This window comes from Ascidia mentula, chromosome 8 (genome assembly GCF_947561715.1).
Source record: "Ascidia mentula chromosome 8, kaAscMent1.1, whole genome shotgun sequence".
In the NCBI taxonomy this organism is placed as follows: Eukaryota; Metazoa; Chordata; class Ascidiacea; order Phlebobranchia; family Ascidiidae; genus Ascidia; species Ascidia mentula.
This window is the reverse complement of record NC_138573.1, coordinates 14,153,404-14,176,771: the sequence shown is the minus strand read 5'-3', so window position 1 is coordinate 14,176,771 and position 23,368 is coordinate 14,153,404. Positions and strand designations below refer to the sequence as shown.

At 40.8% G+C, this 23,368-nt stretch overlaps 1 protein-coding gene across 1 annotated transcript in view; it reads right to left on the bottom strand.

Moving 5' to 3' along the window:
- The window catches only part of LOC145912030 (uncharacterized), a 227,957-nt gene extending 207,216 nt beyond the window's left edge, over positions 1-20,741 (bottom strand). The window contains exon 1 of the mRNA XM_082999457.1: positions 18,914-20,741. Coding sequence (XP_082855583.1) covers positions 18,914-20,741 — 1,828 coding nt within the window. The remainder of the gene's footprint in view (positions 1-18,913) is intronic.
- Positions 20,742-23,368: the final 2,627 nt, after the last annotated feature.

Here is a 23,368-nt window from a genome sequence, read left to right as displayed (position 1 = left end):
GAATTAATTAAATTTCAAACGGTGCTACACTTCATGCACATTCACGCAGATACGAATACCAGTTGCACACATACACAGCAGGTTGTATCGTCATTGGCTCCAACTGGTAAATCGCTATGGATATGTACAACAAACGTGCACTTTACAATCATTGTTTACCTGTCACACCGTGAAGCCCGATTCGTGTCAATACTACCTGTGTTAAACTGTCCTAAATGCGAAAAAAACATCAGCAATAAATGTTTATGACCACGGTGGCGACTAAAGTTTTGTTTTGTTTTGTTTTTCGTGTAACTTGATCCTTGCTGTTTTGAAATTAGTGAAGGGAAGTTATAGGAAAAGTGTGTAATTTGCAACTGGAAAACAATGGTTGTCGAGGCGATTTGTTTGTTTCGTGTTAAATCGACAAACAAATTATTTAACTTTTGCTACTACAGTTATGTTTCAGAAAACAGAATAAAGGGTCCAACTGTTTTTGTATGGTAAAGGTTATAGACCTCTGCATTAAAATAATGGTTCCCAATTTCTTTTGAGTGCGACAGTTCGAAATGATTCACCAAGGCTATTAGGAATATATGTTCCATCATATATAGAAATATGTTAAACGATTCGAGTAAAAACACCACTGGACATTGGGTCGTCACAACGCACTATTGCACACATCCACATGGGGTATACCCGCACTTCTCATGGACAAATAATATTGAGGAAAAAACCATTTTTAAAACTGAAACTGGTACACATGACCAAGGTTAAAGTGTGTTATGGTATAACGCTAAATCCTATTTACCTGTATTCAAACCCAGGAAACCAGCACAAACGCACGCTTTCATTGCAATTTCGTTTTGAAAGGTCGGTACCGCAACGCCACGTTGCTGTCACATGCCTGCTGACAAACAAACTGTAAAGAGCGGTCACTGTCCATAGCCTTTTCGCTTTCACAGAGTCGCTCAGACGAAAACAATTGTAAAATGGTGCTGATAACACAAAATAAAATTATTTTTCACGTCCTCAGCACAAGAGTTCAATATAGTTGACGGTAAATAAATTTTCTGGCTACAAAAACAATAATGTGGTTGCAGTAAATGTTTACTTTACAAAATACTAATTTACACGGATATTTAATACGTAAGACAAAGCGTTTTTTGCATTTACGTTCACTTATAAAATGTATCATTTTACTTGCGGTATGGGAAAGAAATCGCACACGGAAGGGATTATGAGACATTGGAAGAAAAAGAATGTCCTGTCCTGGCTTTATACCTTTATACCAAAGTTCAGAAAATAGTCCTCAAGAATATGCAATTCTTTAGCCGGACAAACTAAGAGAAAGATGAGGCAAAGCCATCGCAATTTAATGCGGACTTCTCGTTCCCTCCAAAAAAGTTTCGACAACATCAACAACAAATCCAGCAGGACAACATCGTGTTGCGAATTTTGTTCGCGCTACCAAGCATGAAATGTTTAAATGATTCACATCGCAACAGGAATGTAGCAGAGTGTGCTGACTGGTCAAGAGTGGCCGGGAACATTGGGATCGTGGCATTGGTGAGATTTTATTGAAATAGTAATACTTAATATGGTTAGACATGTTCTGAACTATTGCGATGAGATCAAACTATTGCGATTTGTACAAATTAAAGAGTGGTCTTTTTTGAATTAGTAACAAACATTGCTATCTCACAGTGATAAGCCCAACACATGGCAAATTGCAAGTTGGTATTTATACACGTTGATAGCGTTATGTGTTGAAAATATATTGGTTTGGTGGTAAAGCTCAACATAAACTTGGAGGAACAGTAATATGGTCAAACAAATCAAACTATTGCCCTCGTTCCAGAATTGACTGTTACATCTCTAATACAAGACGGCAAAATTGGGACCGACAATACACATCTTAATGAGATGAAGCTTCTTGTTGTTATAGTTTCGAAACTTCAATTTGGGCGTACGTGTTCACTAACAGAGATGACATACGTTAACGTGAATACTTACGTTACATCGACTTTAACGCTGCTATCTCGCTTCTTGAAAACGTATAGTTAACAACTCGTTATTGGCATAGGACTTGTTGGGGTAAAAAGGGCACGATGTAGAGATTTCCCGGAAATCAATCATAAACCTTCAACAAAGGGTTCTGTTTGATCCTGTCCGCTGCGTATGTGTAAACAGCACGGTACTAAATTTTGTTTGCGCAATCGTCTGTTTGATCTTCTCGGGTTTGAAGTTCTCCAACTCGGGTCTGACGTTTATTTACGGACATACAAATTGTGCACACGAGTATACCGTATAGGACACCGTTATCGGCGTGAAAGCAAAGAGTTTTTCAAAAAAAGAGATTTATAGGAATGCGGGTCCGTGCTATTGGCCGGAATTTCTTTTTCCAATGATCTTACAAATGTGTACAAAACAAATCTACTTATTCGATGTTATATCATAGTTGGTCATCATAATTCAAGTAATTCGGGCCGCAGAGAAAGTGTGAATACTTAAACTATAAAGTTGAAGCTTTCGAGTGTCAAAATTGGGTTACATGACGGCGCCTGAGGAAGATGTAGTGAGAGTGAAATGTTGCATGCTGGCAAATTCATATTTCAGCCGCTTTTCTAAATAACTAATCTCGTCGAAAGCGAGGGACGAAAACGTGTTCTTTTTGTTGTTATTACATATCTGGGTATTTGGAGCGCATGGAACATAACCTTCTTATCATTACACCATTCAATTCATTTGGGCCTTGTTTGATCTCGTTGGGTGATTAATAAAATACGGTTTTGCGCAAACGTTTTGCCCTCAGCACACAAATACATCAAGACCTCAATACAACTTGACAAACAAAACCTTCGTGCAACACCTAGCAAATCAAAATCATGTTTATTTTGGAAAAAAAGCAACTACGCGTAAGAACAATATAGGCCTACAAAGAAATAAAATGGCATGGGCACCGATAAAACCATAAAGGTTGTCGAGTCAGGCACCCATGTAAAGGTTATCACCGTCTGCCGTAGGATCGCAGCCAGTCGCACCAGGAGGTGATGGGTTGCGACAGGTTGCATGTGACGAAAGGTGGCCACCCGGCTGTGCTGGCCAAAGCAAAATCCATCGAAACGCAAACGCCAACTCAGTTCTCAGAACGTTTCCTTTGATCCACATCGACAGACCTTAAACGTCCCGAGGACAGTCCAATCGTGGTGGTTTTGGATGGAGATGGTCAGGTTCGTATGGAGGTTGCGCTTGTTGAATCATCGTAGGTCTTGCTGATGGTCAATCGCACGTTGTGAAGTTGGTGTACAGCGCTCCTAGGTCTGAAACGACAACGGATCCTACCGCAGTAAAAGTGAAGTGGAAAAAAACACAAAAAAACATCTGGAAAAAAGGACAAGAAAAACGCAATAAACGACAAAAGGACTTAAAAGAAAAAGGGAAAAACGGACTGCTAACAGGGTGGATGAAAACGGATGTGAGTACTGGGATGTGAAAGATAGGCGGAATTTTTTTAAATGATGAGCGGTAGAGCGATCTAATGGAAGGGTCTACTAACGCTAATAAGGAGTTGTAGGAGGCCGGTAGATTGCCGGTATGGAAATCGTACATTGCTTTGGCCTGTTCGAGTTTGTGAATGTCTCTAATTTTTATAGCATCTAATTTCTTATATAATGGCGTGACGTCGCTTTGAAAGGAACTTAAGGTTATGGAACGGAGTATGTTATTATGAATAGTGTTGAGGTTTTTCAGAGAGAATGCCGATCCTCCACCCAAAGCTCCAATAAACTGCCGCATGCTTGTGACAATTTCTTTTCCAAATAATGAATGTGAGTTGTCAAGGTTAGTTTGTCATCAATGTATACACCGAGGTACTTAATATTATCTGATCGCAAAAGTTTTTCATGTCCGATAGTGATGGTGTGTGGAATTCCCCCCCTTGATGCTGTGTTAATTTTGGCGGCTGTGGATAATTTTTTCGAAAATTTTTGCAAAAGGGGACAATAATGATATTGGCCTGTAATTATACACTCACTCACAGAACCATTTTTGAGTAAGGGAATTACTTCTGCCGACTTAAAAACTACGGGATATTGTCCATTACGAATACACCAGGTATACACCTCCGGGACAGGAAGGGTGAAATTATGTATTTAACTAACTTGATGGGGATGTCATGAGATGGTACCGATTTTGTTGCATCTAAAAGGGATATATACATTTCTATCTCGTCTGGTGTTGTTTCATTGAAGAAGAAGGATGAAGACACATGGGAGGGGCTTATCTGGAGGCGGTATGGAGAGTGCAATGCCATTTCCTATGCTTACAAAGAAGGAGTTAAGTGTTCGATATAATTAAAGGGTCGTGTGACATGTTTCCATGGTTTGTTGTTACAACAGTTGGTTTATGGGGTTTGGACTGTTTACGCTGCAATATACTGTTAATTATTTTCCATATTCCAGCAATATCTTTTTCACTACCTTTTAGTTTTTTCTCGTAAAAATTGATTTTTACTTGTTTCATCACATGGTTCAAACGGTTTCTGTATGCCTTATATTGGTTATATTTGCTAATATTGGAGAAATGTGATTTGCATAACATGTGAAAAAGTTTATTTTATTTCTTAATGGAAGTGTATAGCTTTGCTTATCCATGGTTTCTGTGCTAGTTTCCTTTTTCTGGACAGGTGGGATAGTGCTGCATGATGTTGTAAAATGAAAATAAAGTTTGGGACAAAACGAGTAAATTGACCAATAGGGTTTTGGTTGGAATTAGTTAAGCTTTCAATCAGAAAGTTTTTATGTCTTGCATTAGGTTTGGGGCAGAAAAATGTTGCATTTCTGTAACAAGTATTTTCTCTAGTGGTTTACTGAGGGCTACTGTGTGGAGTATCATAAATATTCCAAGATGATCAGATATGTCTGATGTAATTATACCAGATTTGCACTTTACATTGGAATTACTAGAAAAGAAATTATCAATTAGAGTTGCACTGTGAGGAGTTATCCTGGTGGGTTGGCATGTGAGAGGTGTATAACTGTACAATGCTAGGGTATCTATGAAATTATGCACTGAGTCATAACTATTATGTTTTATCAAATCTATATTAAAATCACCACCAATATAAACTGGAATATTATGTTTATTAAGATCATGTAGGGTTTGGGAAAGTGCATCCTGGAATGAGTCATGAGAGTATGTGGGATGTCTGTATATTACACCAAGGACAATTTGTTGTTTCTTAAGTGATATTTCAACCCATAAGTTCTCAGTATCTTTACATAGAGGAGTGTAATGTCATGCCTTATGATACGAAAGTGACGGTTTAATGTACAGAATTACAATATAAAAAGCCTTGTGTCAAACGCATTTATTGTTAAGAATACATGTTTCGCTCAAAATAAGCATCTTCATTTCAGAACTATTTTATATTGTAATTCTGCAAATGTGAAGTTTCCACCTATGTCACGCACAACAAGTGGCGTTAGAAAAGGTTGATTTCGGAATGAAAATATTGAATGTTGTTTAATGTATATACATTCCTACACCGCCCACATTAGAAATTGTGTCAAAGTGGCAAAATTCATACACTTTAATATCTGTGGTGTAAATAACACTATGCTTCATTCTAGTTTCAGTTATCATTATTATATCAGGAATTGCAAATGTTAATGTGAGTGAGTGTGTTCATCATTAGACAAAACACATGGGTCTGGGGGCTTGGCCATCAAGAGGAGCGATCACTAATAATGAAATCATTGATACAACACAACATATATATCAAACATACAGCTACATATGTAAATATTATAGAATTTTGTGACACACCAAATCATTGTCATTGCGAATGACAATGACATTGCTCTCTTCATCTTTCTTTAAGTAAGTTGTTCCCTTTCGAGTCCTAACAATCGAATTGACAACTTTAGTTACTTGCGCAACTGAACCAAATTTATCCAGATGCCGTATTGATTTTAACAAGCAGGTCCTTCATTGAAAGTCCAAGGCTCAGTAAGGCACAAATGTTGAGTGTAGCGATTGCACCAGTGGGAGAGACTAGATTTACCAGCACAGAGATAAATGAAATACGAACAACAAAACAATTATGTAAATCTTTTTAACCGCGACAATAAAAAAATTATAGTGAGAAATTGCAATGAAATTGAGAAAATTGCAATGAAAAAATACTCCATAATTTGGTTGTAGCCTTTTTTTGCATTTTGAATTCCCTCCTCTAAAATAATGATGTGTTCAAAGTCAGAATAGGGAGTTATTTCCTCTTAAGCTATCGACCCCATTCCAACTACAGAAAACTTGCAAGGCGGTTTACCCAATATGCTGACTACATGACCGGCTATACTTTTCATAATATCTTTGTACTGGTTGGTGATGTCTTTCTGTAAATTTCTGATATATTTCGATCGCACTTTTCGCAATTGCTTGAGTTTCCATCCCTTCAGACCGCATATCAGTAATTATATTAAAACAGTTTTGCCCGCGGGGAATGCCCGTCTTGTACTCCTGCGTCATAGAGAGTCTCAGTTTCGTCACAAGGCAACCGGTGATGCATTGGGGTCAATTTTCTGGTTGAATGAGCAAGAAGTCACGTGGTGTAGCCAGGGCGAGCGTGTTTGGTGCAGTTTTAGGGCATTTTTTTGCTCTTCTCAGTCAGTCAGACGTTTGGTGCAGGGTGCTGTGAAAAGTTTAGTTGAAAAACCATCAAAATGTTCAAGGGGATGTAGCTCAAAATTGAATCACAGAAGTATACCTTAATTTGTGATTTTATGTTAGGCCCGCCTCTTGGCTACGCAATAAGGTGAAAATTAGTTGCAAAATAGTTTCTTAAAGCACCCCCTAGGAGTCATTTCGGTCCCCGATCAGTCATTATTTTAGCTAAATGGGCTGCAAAAAATGTAGGATGGTTTTGCGAAAAAATGAATCACAAAAACCTCATCCAATTTGCAATTTAATGTTGGCCCCAACCCTTTTCTGCGCAATGGCAAAAAAAATTGTCACAGGAAAGTTGCTTTGGTTGCCCCCTGGGACTGTTTTTGCTATCCTGTAGGACAAAAGATCCTCCTGGAGGCTCCTCAGATCCTTGCTGTGTTTTGGCGGATGCAGCTGCAATCAATTTTTTTTCTCTATAAATAGTACCAGTAGATCTTCATGGGTCACTGACCACAGGAATGGTTGTTGGCAAAAAAGCAAATCACTCAGTATGGGTGTTAATGGTGATAGCCTTCAAAACTAGATTTTTGGGATTTAATACTGATATGCGGCCTTCAAAGTATCGCGAGTGGGACCCAAGTATTTAAGTTTCTTATCTGTTGTTTCTCTGAGCATTTTGATTTGTTGCTTTGCCTCCTTCACGGCATCGTCAATCAAGAGTATGTTGGGATTAGAAGCCTTGGCTAATGTTAGAATGTGCAAACACAACCTGGCCAGATCTTTTTCAATATCCGTTACGTTATCTGGTTTTCGTACTATCGCTGAAGTTAATAATGCAGCGCTTTGGAGAAGACATACCTTGTTGGGACTTTTTTCTTTGTATAATAATCCCAGTTTGTGCAGAATCTTTGCTGATTTTTTGGGGTCTGCTTCTACTCCATTATAGCAGTAATAATTTTTTGATTTATTGGCTAAATCTATTTCTGATTCCATGTTGTATCAAAAACTATTTACCTTAAAATAAAAATACAATTTTATTTGCCACAAGTAACTAAAGTCGTCATTCTGCAGCGTCATACATCCAAGCATTGCTAGGTGTTGCACGAAGGTTTTGTTTGTCAAGCTATATTGACTTTGTGTGCTAATGGCGAAACGTTTGCGCAAAACAATATTTTATTAATCACTCTACGAGATCAAACAAGGACCAACTGGATTGAATGATGTAATGAGATGAAGGTTATGTTGCCATGTGCTCCAAATACCCAGATATAAAATAACAATAAAAAACACGTTTTCGTCCCTTGCTAATTAGAAAAGCGGCTGAAATATGAATTTGCCAGCATGCAACATTTCACTCTCACTACGTCTTCCTTAGGCGCCGTCATGCAACCAAATTTCGAAACTCGAAAGCTTCAAATTTATAGTTTAACTATTCACAATTTCTCTGCGGCCTGAATTACTTTTGATGAATTACAATGAACAACTATGATAAAATAATGAATAAGGAGATTTGTTTTGAACACTTTTGAAAGATCATTGGAAAAATTAGCGCGGACCCGCATTTTTAAACATTGGCACACGACGAAAAAGTCTTTTGCTTTTACGCGGTCTCGATACGCGGATGACGGCGTCCTTGTCGATTAATAATTAGCCGTTATACTCGTGTGCACAATTTGTTTGTCCGTAAATAAACGTCAGGGCCGAGTTGGAGAACTTCAAACCCGAGAACAACCAGACAAATGCCCAAACAAAATTTAGTACCGTGCGGTTTACACATACGCAGCGGACAGGATCAAACAGAACCCTTTGTTGGAGGTTTATGACTGATTGCAGGAAAAACCCTACATTGTGCCCTTTTTACCCCGACAAGTCCTATGCCAATAACGAGTTGTTAACTGTACGTATATAAGAAGCGAGATAGCAGCGTCAAAGTCAAAGTAACGTAAATATTCACGTCCACATACGCCATTTCATTTCTGTTAGTCAACATGAACGCCCATATTGGAGTTTTGAAAGTATAACAACAAGATGCTTCATCTCATTAAGATGTTTGTTGTCAGTCCTATCTTGTGTTAGGGATACAGCAGCCAATACTGGAACGAGGTCACTAGTTTGATTTGTTTCACCATATTGCTGTTCCTCCAAATTTATGTTGAGCTTTACCATTATACCAATATATTTTCAACACATAACGCTATTAAAGCGTATAAATATCAACTTCCGATTTGCCCTGTGATGGGCTTATCACTGTGAGATAGCAATGTTTGTTTCTAATTCAACAAAGACCACTCTTAAATTTGTAGGAACCGCATTGCAATAGTTCAGAACATGCCTAACCATATTAAGTATTACTATTTCAATAAAATCTCACCAATGCCACGGTCCCAATGTTCCCGGCCACTCTTGACCAGTCAGCACACTCTGCTACATTCCTGTTGCGATGTGAATCATTTAAACCTTACATGCTTGGTAGCGCGAACAGAATTCGCAACAGGTTGTTGTCCTGCAGGATTTGTTGTTAATATTGTCGAAACTTGCAAGTAAAATGATACATTTAATTATTGAATGTAAATGCTAAAAACGCTTTGTCCTACGTATTAAATATCTGCGTAATTTAGTATTTTGTAAAGTGAAAAATAACTGTAACCACTTTATTGTTTTTGTAGTCAGAAAATTTATTTACCGTCAACTATATTGAACTCTTGTGCTGAGGACGATAAAAATAATTTTCTTTTGTTTCATCAGCATATTTTACAATTGTTATCGGTTAAGCGATTCTGCGAAAGCGAAAGTCTATGGACAGTGACCGCTCTCTACAGTTTGATTGCCAGCTGGCATGTGACAGCAAGGTGGCGTTGCGGTGCCGACCTTTCAAAAATTGCGACGAAAGCTGGTTTCGTGTCCAGGATGACCTGGGTTCAAATCCAGGTGTGGTCAAAAATAAAATAAAAATCATGAAAGCTGGTTTAGGATTTTGAGTTATACCATAGAACACATTAACTTTGGTCATGTGTACCAGTTTCAGTTGTAACAATGTTTTTTTTCCTCAATATTATTTGTCTATTAGATGTGCGGGTATACCCCACGTGCATGTGTACAATAGTGCGTTGTGACGCCCGAACGTTTGGTGGTGTTTTTACATGAATCGTTTAACATATTTCTGTATATATAGGAACATATATTCCTAATAGCCTTGGTGAATCTTTCTGAACTGTCGCACTCAAAAGAAATTGGAAACCATTGTTTTAATGCAGAGGTCCATAACCTTTACCATACAAAAACTGTGAGACCATTTTTTCTGTATACTAAAACATAACCGTAGTTGCAAAAGTTAAACAATTTCTTTGCCTCTTTGACACGAAACAAACAAATCGCCGCCACAATCATTGCTTTCCAGTAGCAAATTATACGCGTTTCCCTTAACCTCCCTCCACTAATTTCAAAAGTGCATGGCCCAAGTTACATGATAAACAATACAGATCAGTTTAGTCGCCCCCTTGGTCAGAAACTTTTATGGCTGATGTTTTCTTGCATTCAGGACAGTTTAACACAGGTAGTATTAACACGAACCAGGTTTCATGGTGCGGCAAATTAACAATGATTGTAAAGTGCACGTGTGTTATACATTCCTATAGCGATTTACCAGTTGGAGGCAATGACGATACAACCTGCTTTATATACGTGCAACTGGTATTCGTATCTGCGTAAATGTGCATGAAGTGTAGCACCGTTTGAATTTGAGGAAATGGTAATACTGTATGGTTTTAGTATGTTGAATAATTTGAACAAATTTACACAAGTTGGCTTCAATTGATTCAAAAGAAACGTTGTCTCCTTTCACTTAAATGCAATTGCTTGGTGCATATAGGTGCCGTAATGATTTCATTGTACGTAGATTGTAGATTCTCGCTGCCATTAATGTGTTTACCGGTGCTATGAGCTTAGTTACGTAATAATGCGTTCCTTTGTAGTACAGTACCATTGTCTTGATGTGATGGCGGGCTTTCTTTTCGTTAGTTAGTTGTTTTGTTTGGTTGTGTTACATGTGCTCTGATTAATCTGCTGCTTTTGTAGAGTCTTTTTGATTAAGGCGGTTAAACATAGTTAATGTTGATTGAACTTGTAAGAAGAAGTTAATAAGGCTTGCTTTACGCCACAGTTCGGTGAGTTTTCGTAATGCGCGTATTTCGACTCTGGAATAAACTGTACGTGGCACTGGCAGTTTAGCAAGCGCTGCCCGAGTGTGCGTCGTTACATCGTTTTCGAACTTCGTATTCGAACCTTCCTTGACGGTGAGTCTTTTGGCAACTCGACATTTGCGAACTCTTTAGTCGTTCGGTGGATGGAAACATGGATCCTGCCGAGGACAAACCGAACCCTGACGATAGAGTGAATCAATGGGTGGAGCAAACATCCGAGGCTGCTCACTGTAGTACGTCGGCACCAATAGTAATGGATCCAAGTTCGTATCACCGAACATCTGGACCCAGCAGCATTGCTTCAACGACGAGCTCTCTCCGCAGTCTTGGAGTTAAAGAGAGCAAAGTGAAGTTGCAGCTCGCACAAGTCGAGGCTCGACAAGAGCGAGAGCGTAGAGATGAAGAAGAAGCGAGAAAAAAGCTAGAACGAGAGCTCGAGGAAAGAGAATTACGAGCGAAGAGAGAGCTGAAAGAAAGAAAATCCGCACTCGAGCGCGAACTGGCCGAGAGGGAATCCAACCGAAAACTTGAACTTGCTAAGGTCGAATTTGAGGCTTGGGAAGAAGCATCCAATAATGGGAGGTCTTGTCCTGGGATTCAACACCCTGGCTTTTCTGGATCTCCGACACCTCTTATAGACAGTTCTGGTACTAGCAAACCAGAGGGAGCCGTAAAAGCACAGCCGACCAAATACCCTCAGGTGGATTGCGATGATCTTCGATGGCCTGCAGCCGGGCAACCATGGAAACCGAGCCAATATCATGAACCTGCTCGGGCTGGCCCATCACCATACAACGGACTACCCAACTTTACCGATGAGCGACCTGTTCTACGTAACCGACGTGGTCAACCGGAGGTTGGTGAGCGATTTCTTCCCAAACCTACTGTCGAGATTCGACGGGGATCCAATGGATTATTGGAGTTTCGTCAATCGTTACCAACTTCATATAGCTGCCAGGGTCGATTCGTACGACCTAAAACTCATTTATTTGTTGCAACACTGCACCAAACCAGTACATGACAAAATACAACATCATGCCGCCAATCAAAATCCGATGATGGGATATGAGATAGCTCAACGAGAATTATATGAGAGGTATGGACAACCTCACATAATCGCGCGCCGCTGTAAAAGTCGTCTGACGGACACACCCAAGCTAAATGACAACGACCCAGAGGGTTCGGAAAGACTAGCCGTTCTTTTGCGCAACTGTTGCTCGACCCTAGAGAAAATGGTAGGGACGTGTGCGATGGATTCGGTTGGGTTCATCTCCTCGGTTGCCAAGAAGTTGCCACGCAAGCTTCAGGAAAGGTGGGTCACCGTTTCACTAGGCGTTCGGGACAAAACAGGTCGTGTCGCAACGTTTAGAGATTTCGCTAGCTACGTAATTGAGCGAAGTCGTGAAGCTAATTCGGTCTTTGGAAGATGTTTGTTTCAGAACACCGCAGACCGGCCATCTAATGTTGCGACGAAACGGCAACGAGTGACGGTTTGCAATATCACGACTGAAGCCCAAAAGGCCGAAAGCTTTCCGAAAAGTTCAAATCAGTGCTTGTTCTGTCAAAAAGCACACAAGCTTGAAGACTGCATCAACTTCAAAAGAAAGTCGTATGATGACAGAAGGAAGTTCGTGCGAAACCAAGGGCTGTGCTATCGATCATAGGCGCCTAGTCCGGGGGGGCAGGGGGGGCGGCGCCGACATCTTCACGAGAGTACATACGACTTTCTTTTGAAGTTGATGCAGTCTTCAAGCTTGTGTGCCTAAAAACAATGTGTTTCTTGCACGACGCACACAAAACATGTTGACCTAGATTCGCTTGCGTAGCTGACATCGGTTGTTGCAACGTCAGTCTCGCAATGTGATATGCCAACAGGTACGTATTGGTTGTGTCGTATACCGATCTTGTGTGTTTATCGTTGACGCCGCCCTTTTGGCTAATACGCCTCATGCATTGAAATTCAAACACAGTTTTTCGATATTTCATGACGTCATAGTAACAAATTATGACGTCATAATATAGCCGCCCCCCATGGAAAAATGAAAACTAGGCGCCTATGCTATCGATGCATGGGATCGCAGCACATGGTTCGCGATTGCGGAAGTGCAACGCAGTGCGGCAAGGACGGATGTCGTAGCATCAATCACCACGCGGTACTTCACAACTCGAAGTGGACCGAAAAGTCTCCAATGGAAGAGAAACCAAACGTTACACAGAGTATGAGCGCCGACTGTATGTACTCCTCGTCGGGGCCGGAAATGTTTAAACGTGCTCCCGCTTATCTCGATATTGTACCCGTACGCGTCAGTTACGGGAAATGTGAAGTGGAAACGTATGCTCTACTTGATTCGGGATCTAATCGGACGTTTTGTGAACGGCAGCTGGCCGAGCAGCTACAGGCAACAACGGAAGCAGGTGTACGCTTTAAAATGAGCACCATGACGACCAATGAACCGGTGGATGTTGATACAGGTTCAGTGTCATTCGCTGTTATGCCCTTACAAGGAGGGAAAAGTCTTTATCTGCCAGAGGTCGTGCTGGTGGACAGGATCCCAGTAGCACCAGGCAAGATGGCCAGCAAAAGAAGGTTGCAAAGCTACGAGCACTTGCGTGGAGTCGACCTGCAGATGGTCGATGGAGGTTCAGTGATGCTGCTGATTGGAAACGACAACGTGATAGCACATAGGTGCCTGGAAAGTCGCTTCGCTCCCAACGCGCGCGAATGTCCCGATGCTAAAAAGACGCCGCTGGGATGGCTACTAAAAGGACCTTCTCTGGAAGCGTCAAGTGAGAACGTAGTTACGTCTAGCTTTCTGTTGGGTGCGCACGGTAGCCCTGCTGCACTGGAAGACATAATCGTTACTGATGAAGGCGAAGTGTTTCCGTCTTTGGATGCTGGTTTGTGTGACGTGGAATCACTCCTCCTTTGGTTGAAAAGCAACCAAGAAGCATCAGAGTTCGGAATGAAGTACTCTCGTGAAGATGTCGTCGCTTATGACATGATGACCAGATCAGTTGAGTTTGTGGACGACCACTATCAACTTCCTCTTCCTTGGAAGCAGAGCTGCAACTTTATGCCTAACAACTTGCCTATGGCTCAAGGTCGCTTGAAGGGACTGAAACGACGACTTCTTGGCGACCAGGCGATGTGCGGGAAGTACGTGAATAACATGAAGATCCTCTTGGACAAAGGGTACGCCGAAGAAATCCCTGAGGATCAAGTGGCGACAAAAAATCGAATAGATACCTCCCACATCACCCGGTGACTAATCCGAAGAAACCAGAGAAGGTTCGCATCGTGTGCGATTGCGCCGCCAAGTTTGAAGGTCCGTCGTTAAATGACAGATTAATGAAGGGACCGGATCTGGTGAATTCACTCGTCGGGGTGCTGATGCGATTTCGCAAAGGTCGCATTGCTATTGTAGCCGACGTAGAGGCCATGTTCCATCAGGTGCTGGTAACTCCGCCAGACCGTGATGCACTGAGGTTTTTGTGGTGGCCGGGCGGGGACATGTCCAAGACGCCGACAGTCCATTGGATGAAAGTACATTTATTCGGAGCGCGATCGTCAACCAGCTGTGCAACGTTTTGTTTGCGTCAAACCGCCAAAGAGCACGGGACGTTCTTTGATCCGCGAGTGGCGAGTGTCGCCCGAAACAACTTCTACGTTGATGATTGTTTGACGACGGCCGCGGATGACACGGCCGGGATAAGATTGGTCGAGGACCTGCGAAACCTGTTGGCAACGGGTGGTTTTAAATTGACAAAATGGATATCATCAAGCAAAGCAGTGGTGGAATTGGTGCCACACGAAGAAAGGGCTAAAGCAGTGCAGGACGTTGCACTTCTTGGTCAAGTGCAGGAAAGAGTCCTTGGGATCGGTTGGAACGTTGCTGATGATGATTTCAGGTTTAATGTCGATTTGCCTGACAAACCTCTGTCCCGCCGCGGAATGCTTGCAGTAACAAATTCACTGTTCGACCCTCTAGGGTTTGTTGCACTGGTTGTACTTGAAGCTCGACTGGTTTACCGAGACCTGTGCCTTCAGAAGCTCGATTGGAACGAGAAAGTTCATGGAACAACTCGTTCGCGTTGGAAAAGGTGGAGCGACAGCTTGGTTCGACTCCACAACGTGAAGATTCCCCGTTGGTTTCAACCCGGAGAAAACGTTTCTGGGTTTCAACTTCATTTTTTTGCTGACGCTTCGTCCGTCGCTCGTGGCAGCGTTTGTTACCTCAGTATGGCTGAAAACAGCAGTATAACGTGTTCCTTTGTCATGGGAAAGTCGTTGCTATCGGGATCTGAAAAGCATACCATTCCTCATCTGGAATTGGAAGCGGCTTTGGATGCGGTGAAGTTGTCTCGCATAGTTAAAAAAGAATTGTGTTTAGAGGACTGCCCTTGCGTGTTTTGGACGGATTCCTCAATCGTCCTGCAGTCATTGAACGCCGACAGCAAATGTTTTCCAGTGTTTTCGCGTAATCGTTTGGCGCAAATTGAGCGGTACACGTGTGTGCACGACTGGCGACACGTCCCTACCCACTTAAATCCGGCAGATCAGGCTTCGCGTGGAATGGCGACAGAAGCATTTCTCAAGTCAGGAATGTGGCACGACGGGCCTTCGTTTTTGAAAATGAGCCCAGATAAATGGCCCAATTTGTTTGCAAAGGAACCTGCCCACGAAGCAATTTATAAGAGTTTTAACCTTGCCACAGAGGTTGGAGTCTTTCTTACCACGCCGGATAAAGCACCAACTGACCAGTTCATAGAATACTTTTCGTCGTGGAGACGTCTAAAGGTCGCAACTGCTTGGATTTTGCGTGTTCGTAATTACCTTCAAAGAAAATCGCATAAGGAAATATGCAAATTTTCAAGTGCCTCAGTGACTGCAGAGGAGTTACGAGATGCCGAAAACGCGCTTGTAAAATACGTACAACGCAGCACGTTTCCCCAATGGATGAAGGCGAATGGAAGGTCTCCGCCAAGCGACAAGGCGTCGCCCATTTACAAGCTGGATCCAGTACTGGTGAATGGCGTGTTACGAGTGGGAGGAAGATTGGAAAACGCCCCAATGAGCTATGAAGCGAGACATCCTGCAATCATTCCACACTCATCCCATCTAACAGACCTGCTGATCAACGCTTGGGAACGGATGATACGCTCCGCTTGAAGAATTTTGGCGACACACCTCCCCAAGAAGCCTTTGGATGACGATATTCTCCATACGCTGCTACTGGAGGTCGAAAACATCGTGAATTCGAGGCCACTGACCGACGTTCCACTGGAAGCTGAAGAGGACTTGCCCCTCACCCCGAATCATTTGCTGAAGATCAATCCGAGTGTTGGACTGCCACCTACTGTGACGGCCCCAACCGACTGTTACATTCGCCGCCGTTATAGGGCGGTACAATTTCTGGCCGACGAGTTTTGGCGTCGCTGGGTGCAAGAATACCCACGTTCAATCATGTTGAGGCAAAAGTTGCATGATAAAAGGGAAAACCTTTCAATAAACGACATTGTTCTGGTGATGAATCACAACACTCCCCGGGGGCAATGGCCCCTGGGTCGAGTTTGAAGCTTGTTTCATGGCAAGCACGGGATTGTCAGGAGTGTGGAGGTGACTACGATGGCTGGGGTTGTGCGACGACCAATAGCCAAACTTTGCGTGATTGTGCGCGCAGACGGAGATACCAAACGAGCAAACGGAGATGAACACGACGGAGAAGGACTCTAAAGAACGCACGCGTCGCTCGAATCTTTTGTGAATGTAAAAAATTGGATTCGCATTTTATGATGCTTTTCCCATTTTGCCGGGGGAGGATGTAGATTCTCGCCGCCATTAATGTGTTTACCGGTGCTATGAGCTTAGTTACGTAATAATGCGTGCCTTTGTTGGTCAGTACAGTACCATTGTCTGATGGCGGGCTTTCTTTTCGTTAGTTAGTTGTTGTGTTTGGTTGTGTTACATGTGCTCTGATTAATCTGCTGCTTTTGTAGAGTCTTTTTGATTAAGGCGGTTAAACATAGTTAATGTTGATTGAACTTGTAAGAAGAAGTAAATAAGGCTTGCTTTACGCCACAGTTCGGTGAGTTTTGTTGTTTAGCTGTGTGGCGCTGTTTTGTTGGTAAGTCATGCTGGATTTGTGTTACAGAAAACCGCGTTATTTTTCGTAATACGCGTATTTCGACTCTGGAATAAACTGTACGTGGCACTGGCAGTTTAGCAAGCGCTGCCCGAGTGTGCGTCGTTACATAGATGTTGTTTCTTTGTCTTTTAGGTGAAACATTTTTTGTGTCTTTTTAATGTTCTTGCTAACTCTAGTAAATAACTGCTTAAATCAACCATGATTAAAACACTACTTGCACCAACTCACCATTTCATTAACTACAAGCACACCGACCTTGATCGGGCAATCTAACGTACGCGACATGCATCAATTAAAACAAGAATAACACAAAAAATTCCCGCTTTAACGAAAGAATTGCGCCCTCGAAATAATCACCAAAAACGTTGTGCATTGCAACACATTATATCACGTGAGTGAGCAATATTATATACTCTTGTGGAAGGTTTTTTTTTATATAATCAACTGCATGGCAAACGAAATGTTAACACAAATTAAATTAAATGCTTGTGTGTAGTATTTGGTGCAAAATTTCCTTGGCCATGGCGCGTGCTTTTATAACCACTAAGTTGGCTTGCAACTCGAAACCAGGGTTGATGCGTAATTACAACACATTAGCTGCTTTTGGAAAAGTACAAGACAATACAGATAAGACATACAGGATTCACAAGCAATTTCAATATTTCGCTTTCAATTACAACGTTTCTTTAAAAAACCTTGCGACGTTAAAGCCATGTTTAAACGAACAAAAAAGGTTTGTTTCCTCATTTTACAACGAAGAAATGCTTTAAGATTTCATACACACCGATCCATAAGCGTTACCAACAAGACACAATAACAGATTTCAATGACGCTACAGTCCGGAAAATTTTAACAGATGCGAATATTCCAAAGGTCGGGGGTCATTTCCACCAACGCTAACAATGCTTGTTAAAATATCATTCATGGCGGGTTCAATATTTGCATGTTTGTCTGGCAGAAAGTAAACAGACGGCGAGCAATCGTATGGAAGAGTAGACGAAATGCCCAGCTTCAATTCGCAAGTTTGTAAAAGTTTTACAACTGTTCGAAATCTGAAATCAGTGCAAAAATTTTCCCATGCTAATTGGTACAACGTCAAGGTATGTTTTGCAGCACAAAGGCAATCTTTGTAGTGTCCACATTGGAAAAGTGCCCCAACTAGTAGAAATGCGGGATTAATGCGCACATCAAAACCAAACGACATATTCAAATTCAAAGAACAACGAAACATTCTTTTTGCATAAAACAATATCTCAGTTTGTCTCTTTAGTTTCACAAGAGAGGCTACGATATATACAAACAAATGCACTCGGAAATAGTCATTAATCAAGGGCAATTTCGTCTTTGAAAATACTTTATGTCGTGACTCAAACTCTGAAAACAGCACTTCAGCCTGCTTAAGATGACACAGAGCTATATCCCAATTGTTTTCTTTTTCATGCTTATCAGCTTGCTTCATACATTTCATCAATTTATAGTGAGTAGTTATGAATCCATCGAACTTGCAATCCTCTAATGAATGTACAAAGGTTGTTACGTTTGAATGGTCATAGGATTTGTTTAATATGGGCAGACTGTTAAAATATCCACTTTCCCGACAGCATGCCATTAAAAATGTATTTGCCATGTTCATATATATGTCAACACCTTCATCAACATGCAAAGATTTGCGTTGAATTATCAGGTCTTCTGCGACAAGTTTTGCTTTGTCAAATTGAGACAAACTTAACAGACACCAACAATAGTTAAGAACGCCAAGTGGCGACTTCTTATTTATTTTGTAACTCCGTTCATGGTATTTTAAGGCCTTTTGCTTCCGTCGTAGTTTCCAAAAACAATTTCCCAAATCTGAGAAAAATTGTCCTTTATATTCTTCGTCAACAATACGTGGTGAGATATGTAGGATTACGTTTGCTTTACGCAAATACTTCAGAGCCTTTTTATGTTTGTCAGCAAGTGACAAACATGAGGCACCACAGACATAAACAAGCAAAGTAATTTTGCTGAACAATGTTCCAGGAAGTTTCAATTTTCTCAGAGTTCGTAAAAGACTATTGACTTGTTGTAAACACTCCCCACACGGTTCAGTACCCATTGAAGCAAACAAATGGACTACATTATAAAGAAATCGACAAAATATGTCTTTTGGTGGACCATTACTTTCTTTTACCAATTGGTGCATAAGCTTCACTAAGCCTATCTCTACTGCAATTAGAAGTTGGTATTTATGCGATTCAACAGCACTGAACGCCGAAACTGTTCCTGTTGTAAAGCATCTCTCAACATGATCTTGTAAGCACTGTGATATGCTTAAACAGTCAACTAGTGCTCTAGACCCAACATCGTTTGCCAAATCTGTGATGCAAGATGGCAAACAAAATTGTGTCAAGCTAGGCTGAAAATGAACATCGCTTTGAGATGATGAAGTGTTGTAGGTTCTCAGTCGGGCCTCACATGCAGCAGCTAAACAGAATTGAAGCTTCTCATAATCACCCACTTTAATAAGCTGGCGCTGAAATATTTCATCAATCAACTCAAACCCATTGTTTTGCTCACATCCATGTAACTTGCCAAGTGCATGGACAAACAAAGAAGAACCTCGGTAAAAAAAACGCTTTACATCTAATTTCGAATCGTCATTCCCATCCACTATTTTGAAATGTTGTAAATCCTTCATTGTTTGTTTAACATTAGACACCCAAAAGAGCTTTTGTTTGTGAATTTGCCTAACGCGCATTTTGAACTGTTCAAAGATGATAACGTCTCCATACACTAAACAGGTTTTTGTCAACATATCTGCCAAATGATATCCTTCTTTTAATCCTTCTTCACTGTCCAAGTACTTTACCATCGCACTCACTGGCTTAATTAACTCATTTATCCAGGGTTTATCTGGTGTTTCTGTTTGTCTACCCAAAGGACTTTTACTTGCATGCGGTGCAAATCCATCAGGTCTAATTCCGCATGGAGTGTATTTGTCATAAAACCAATTATTTTCTTCTTCAAGTGGATGATTTAAACAAGGAATGCTCAAACATGACAATACTGTTTCTCCCAATCGAATAATGATCATTAGAAGCACTGTTGCAAACCATCTAAAATACTCCAGAATTTTGCCATTATTTTGAACATTTTGAATTCCTTCTTGTAAAACAATAATGTGTTCAAAGTCAGAGTAAGGAGTTATTTCTTCTCTTGCCAAGGAACCCATTCCAACCACTGAAAACTTACAAGGGGGTTTACCCAATATTCTGACCACATGGCTGGCTATACAATTCATAATGTATTTATACTGGTCGGTGATATCCTTCTGTAATCTTCTAATATATTTAGATCGAATTTTTCTGAAGATCTTTAGTCTTTCACCTTTCAATGTATCAGGTATTGGACCCAATGTTTTCAGGTTTTTGCTTGTTGTTTCTCTGAGAATTTTTATTTGCTGTTTTGCTTCCTTCACTGCAACATCAATTAAAGCTGTGTCTGGATTCGCTGCTTCTGCTAATGTTAAAATGTGCAAACATAAGTTGTTAAGATCATTTTTAATTTCTTTCAAGTTATCTGGTATTCTTGCCAGTGTCGAAGTTAATAATGCAGCGCTTTGGAGAAGACATACCTTGTTGGGACTTTTTTCTTTGTATAATAATCCCAGTTTGTGCAGAATCTTTGCTGATTCTTTGGGGTCTGCTTCTACTCCATTATAGCAGTAATCATTTTTCAGTTTCTTAGCTAAATCTTCTTCCGATTCCATGTTGTATTAAAAACCATTAACCTTGACATAAAAATACAATTTCATTGCAATTTCTCACTATAATTTTTTTATTGTCGTGGTTAAAAAGATATACACAATTGTTTTGTTGTTCGTATTTCATTTATCTCTGTTCTGGTATATTTAGTCTCTCCCACTGGTGTAATCGCTACACTCAACATTTGCGCCTTACTGAGCCTTGGACTTTCAATGAAGGACCTGCTTGTTAACATCAATATGGTATCTGGATAAATTGGGTTCAGTGGCGCAAGTAACTAAAGCTGTCCAAGGCGGGTCCCAACCAGGGGGGGAATTCCCCACTAGGGGGAATTTGTGTCACAATATTAAGGGTTTTGCAAACTTTTGATTTCTGTTGGAGTTTCCTGTGTTTTTTGAAACAATGCGTATTACATATCATTCTGGATTGACATCAAGCGTTTCTACACCAATAACCCATAAATCGATAAACTTTTGTATGGACGTGTCGTCATGGATTGTAGTTTTCAGACGTTATGCGTCATTTAGCATTCACTCTCGCGCTATTGACCCAAATGTATGGAGGAATCTTATTATAATGCCATGATTGCCCTTTCGATTTTTATGTTTTATCGTCTCGTAGTTTCACGTGGTTATTGCCTACGATTTTACCGTTTCAATTGTTGTACTACAATCATTTTTAGTGTAAAATGCAGGCGAGCCGGCAAAATGGTAACTATAAACACTGCGTGGCAGCTATATATGCAGTTTAAGCGCTTATTCTCAAAACGATTTTCTGAATTTATTTTCCCCGCGTTTATGCCAAGAGCAAAGACCAACCGATTAAAACACAATTTTGGTCTGTTAAGTAACATGTTCTGATTGTGACTTATAGTTCAAGTCGTCTTCAATTAAAGGACACCAAATATTAAAATCATTACGTAACAAAATTTCGTAAAACACTTAAACACCCAAAAACGTACATTACAAATAAACAAGTTTACCCATAACCTACCGGCCCAAAACCCAATTTGTAGCCACTAATTGCTTTACAAAGGTGCGATCTCAGCAGCAAACCTGTCAGATGCCCAAATTATCTGCGACCAATGCGCAACAACAAACTCGCTAAATATATGAAGCGCGCCGATTGCGGATCCCACCTGTGCGCAGCGTGTAAGAACAATGAAACAAATCCGTTGTTCCCTGTAAAACGAGTAGCCTTGTAGCGTGTTGTTCAGACCAACGCAGCCACAATGTAGTCCGGCGACCACCTGAGGTACAGACCAACGCAACAGAGGCAACTTCCAGCGATAAGTTTTACACAACAAATGACTTCTTCAATTACAACTGTTTAATAAACAGGGGTCAATTCTTTGCCCACATAATGGGTTACGTGTTGTTCCCTGTAAAACGAGTAGCCTTGTAGCGTGTTGTTCAGACCAACGCAGCCACAATGTAGTCCGGCGACCACCTGAGGTACAGACCAACGCAACAGAGGCAACTTCCAGCGATAAGTTTTACACAACAAATGACTTCTTCAATTACAACTGTTTAATAAACAGGGGTCAATTCTTTGCCCACATAATGGGTTACGTGACCCTGTTTAAAAATAAAACACTTGTAAGGGTGACAGAAAGATGATCCATTCGGGTTGTGCTGTCACTTGTTTTCTTAGTTTGGTTGAAGCAGCGATATTTAAAAGCAATAAAAAAGCATTCGTTGCTTTGCAAAGTTTCGATCACACACCTTATAGTAATTTTTATGGATCGATGGGCAACAAAGCCAGCTCAATTTGACACGGCCTTTTTAGCATTACTTGTAACAGGTTGTCAAGTATGCAGCATCAAGAAATTTTAATGTTGTTTGTACCGGTAGATGAAAAAGCAAATTGCCTAAAAGTGTTTAAATATGTACATTCCAGGAAACCCACAAGTACCGTATATATAATGAATGATAAAATTCACCTTAATTGTTTGTAGAAATGAAAATGTACGTAAACTAGATTGAAGCAGCTCGAACACACAGCTGCGTAAACTACCGAGTACAAACAACACGTGCGTCCAGCATGTAACAAACCACTTCGTGGATGGCACCCCTTATACACAATTTTGGTACAACTCTTGGTAACCTGGAACAAGGCTAATGTGTTTTAGGATGTAATGCTCCATTTAAAAAACATGTTTGACCCGATAACCTAAGATCGAAATTTATGTAATAAGTATTAAAAACCAGGAAACCGAAACAAATATGCTAAGACTAGCGCAGCAGCGTCACCTTTGTGCCACATGCCTGTTAAACAACGCACACTAGATGGCGTCTTCTGTTCGTAGCCTGTCGTGGGCGATTGGCAGTATCGGTCAAGGGGTCCACATACCCAGCAGAAAATCTTATCTGGATTCGAGGCCAGAATATCCTGGGTACGAATCCCTGTGTGGTAAGAAAAATAATAAAAACGTTTAAAAATATCGGATTTGTAGTCAGGATACAAGCAAAAAAGAGATATAAGGCAGACTTTTTTACACTCGCTACGAGTTTGTTTCTGTAAAAAGCGGGTCTTCGTCTACCAAGAAGGCGAGAGCCAATCCAATCGCGATATTGTCGTGTTGCAACGTTACCACTATTCTGAACTTATTATTAACGTACAATGTTTAAAC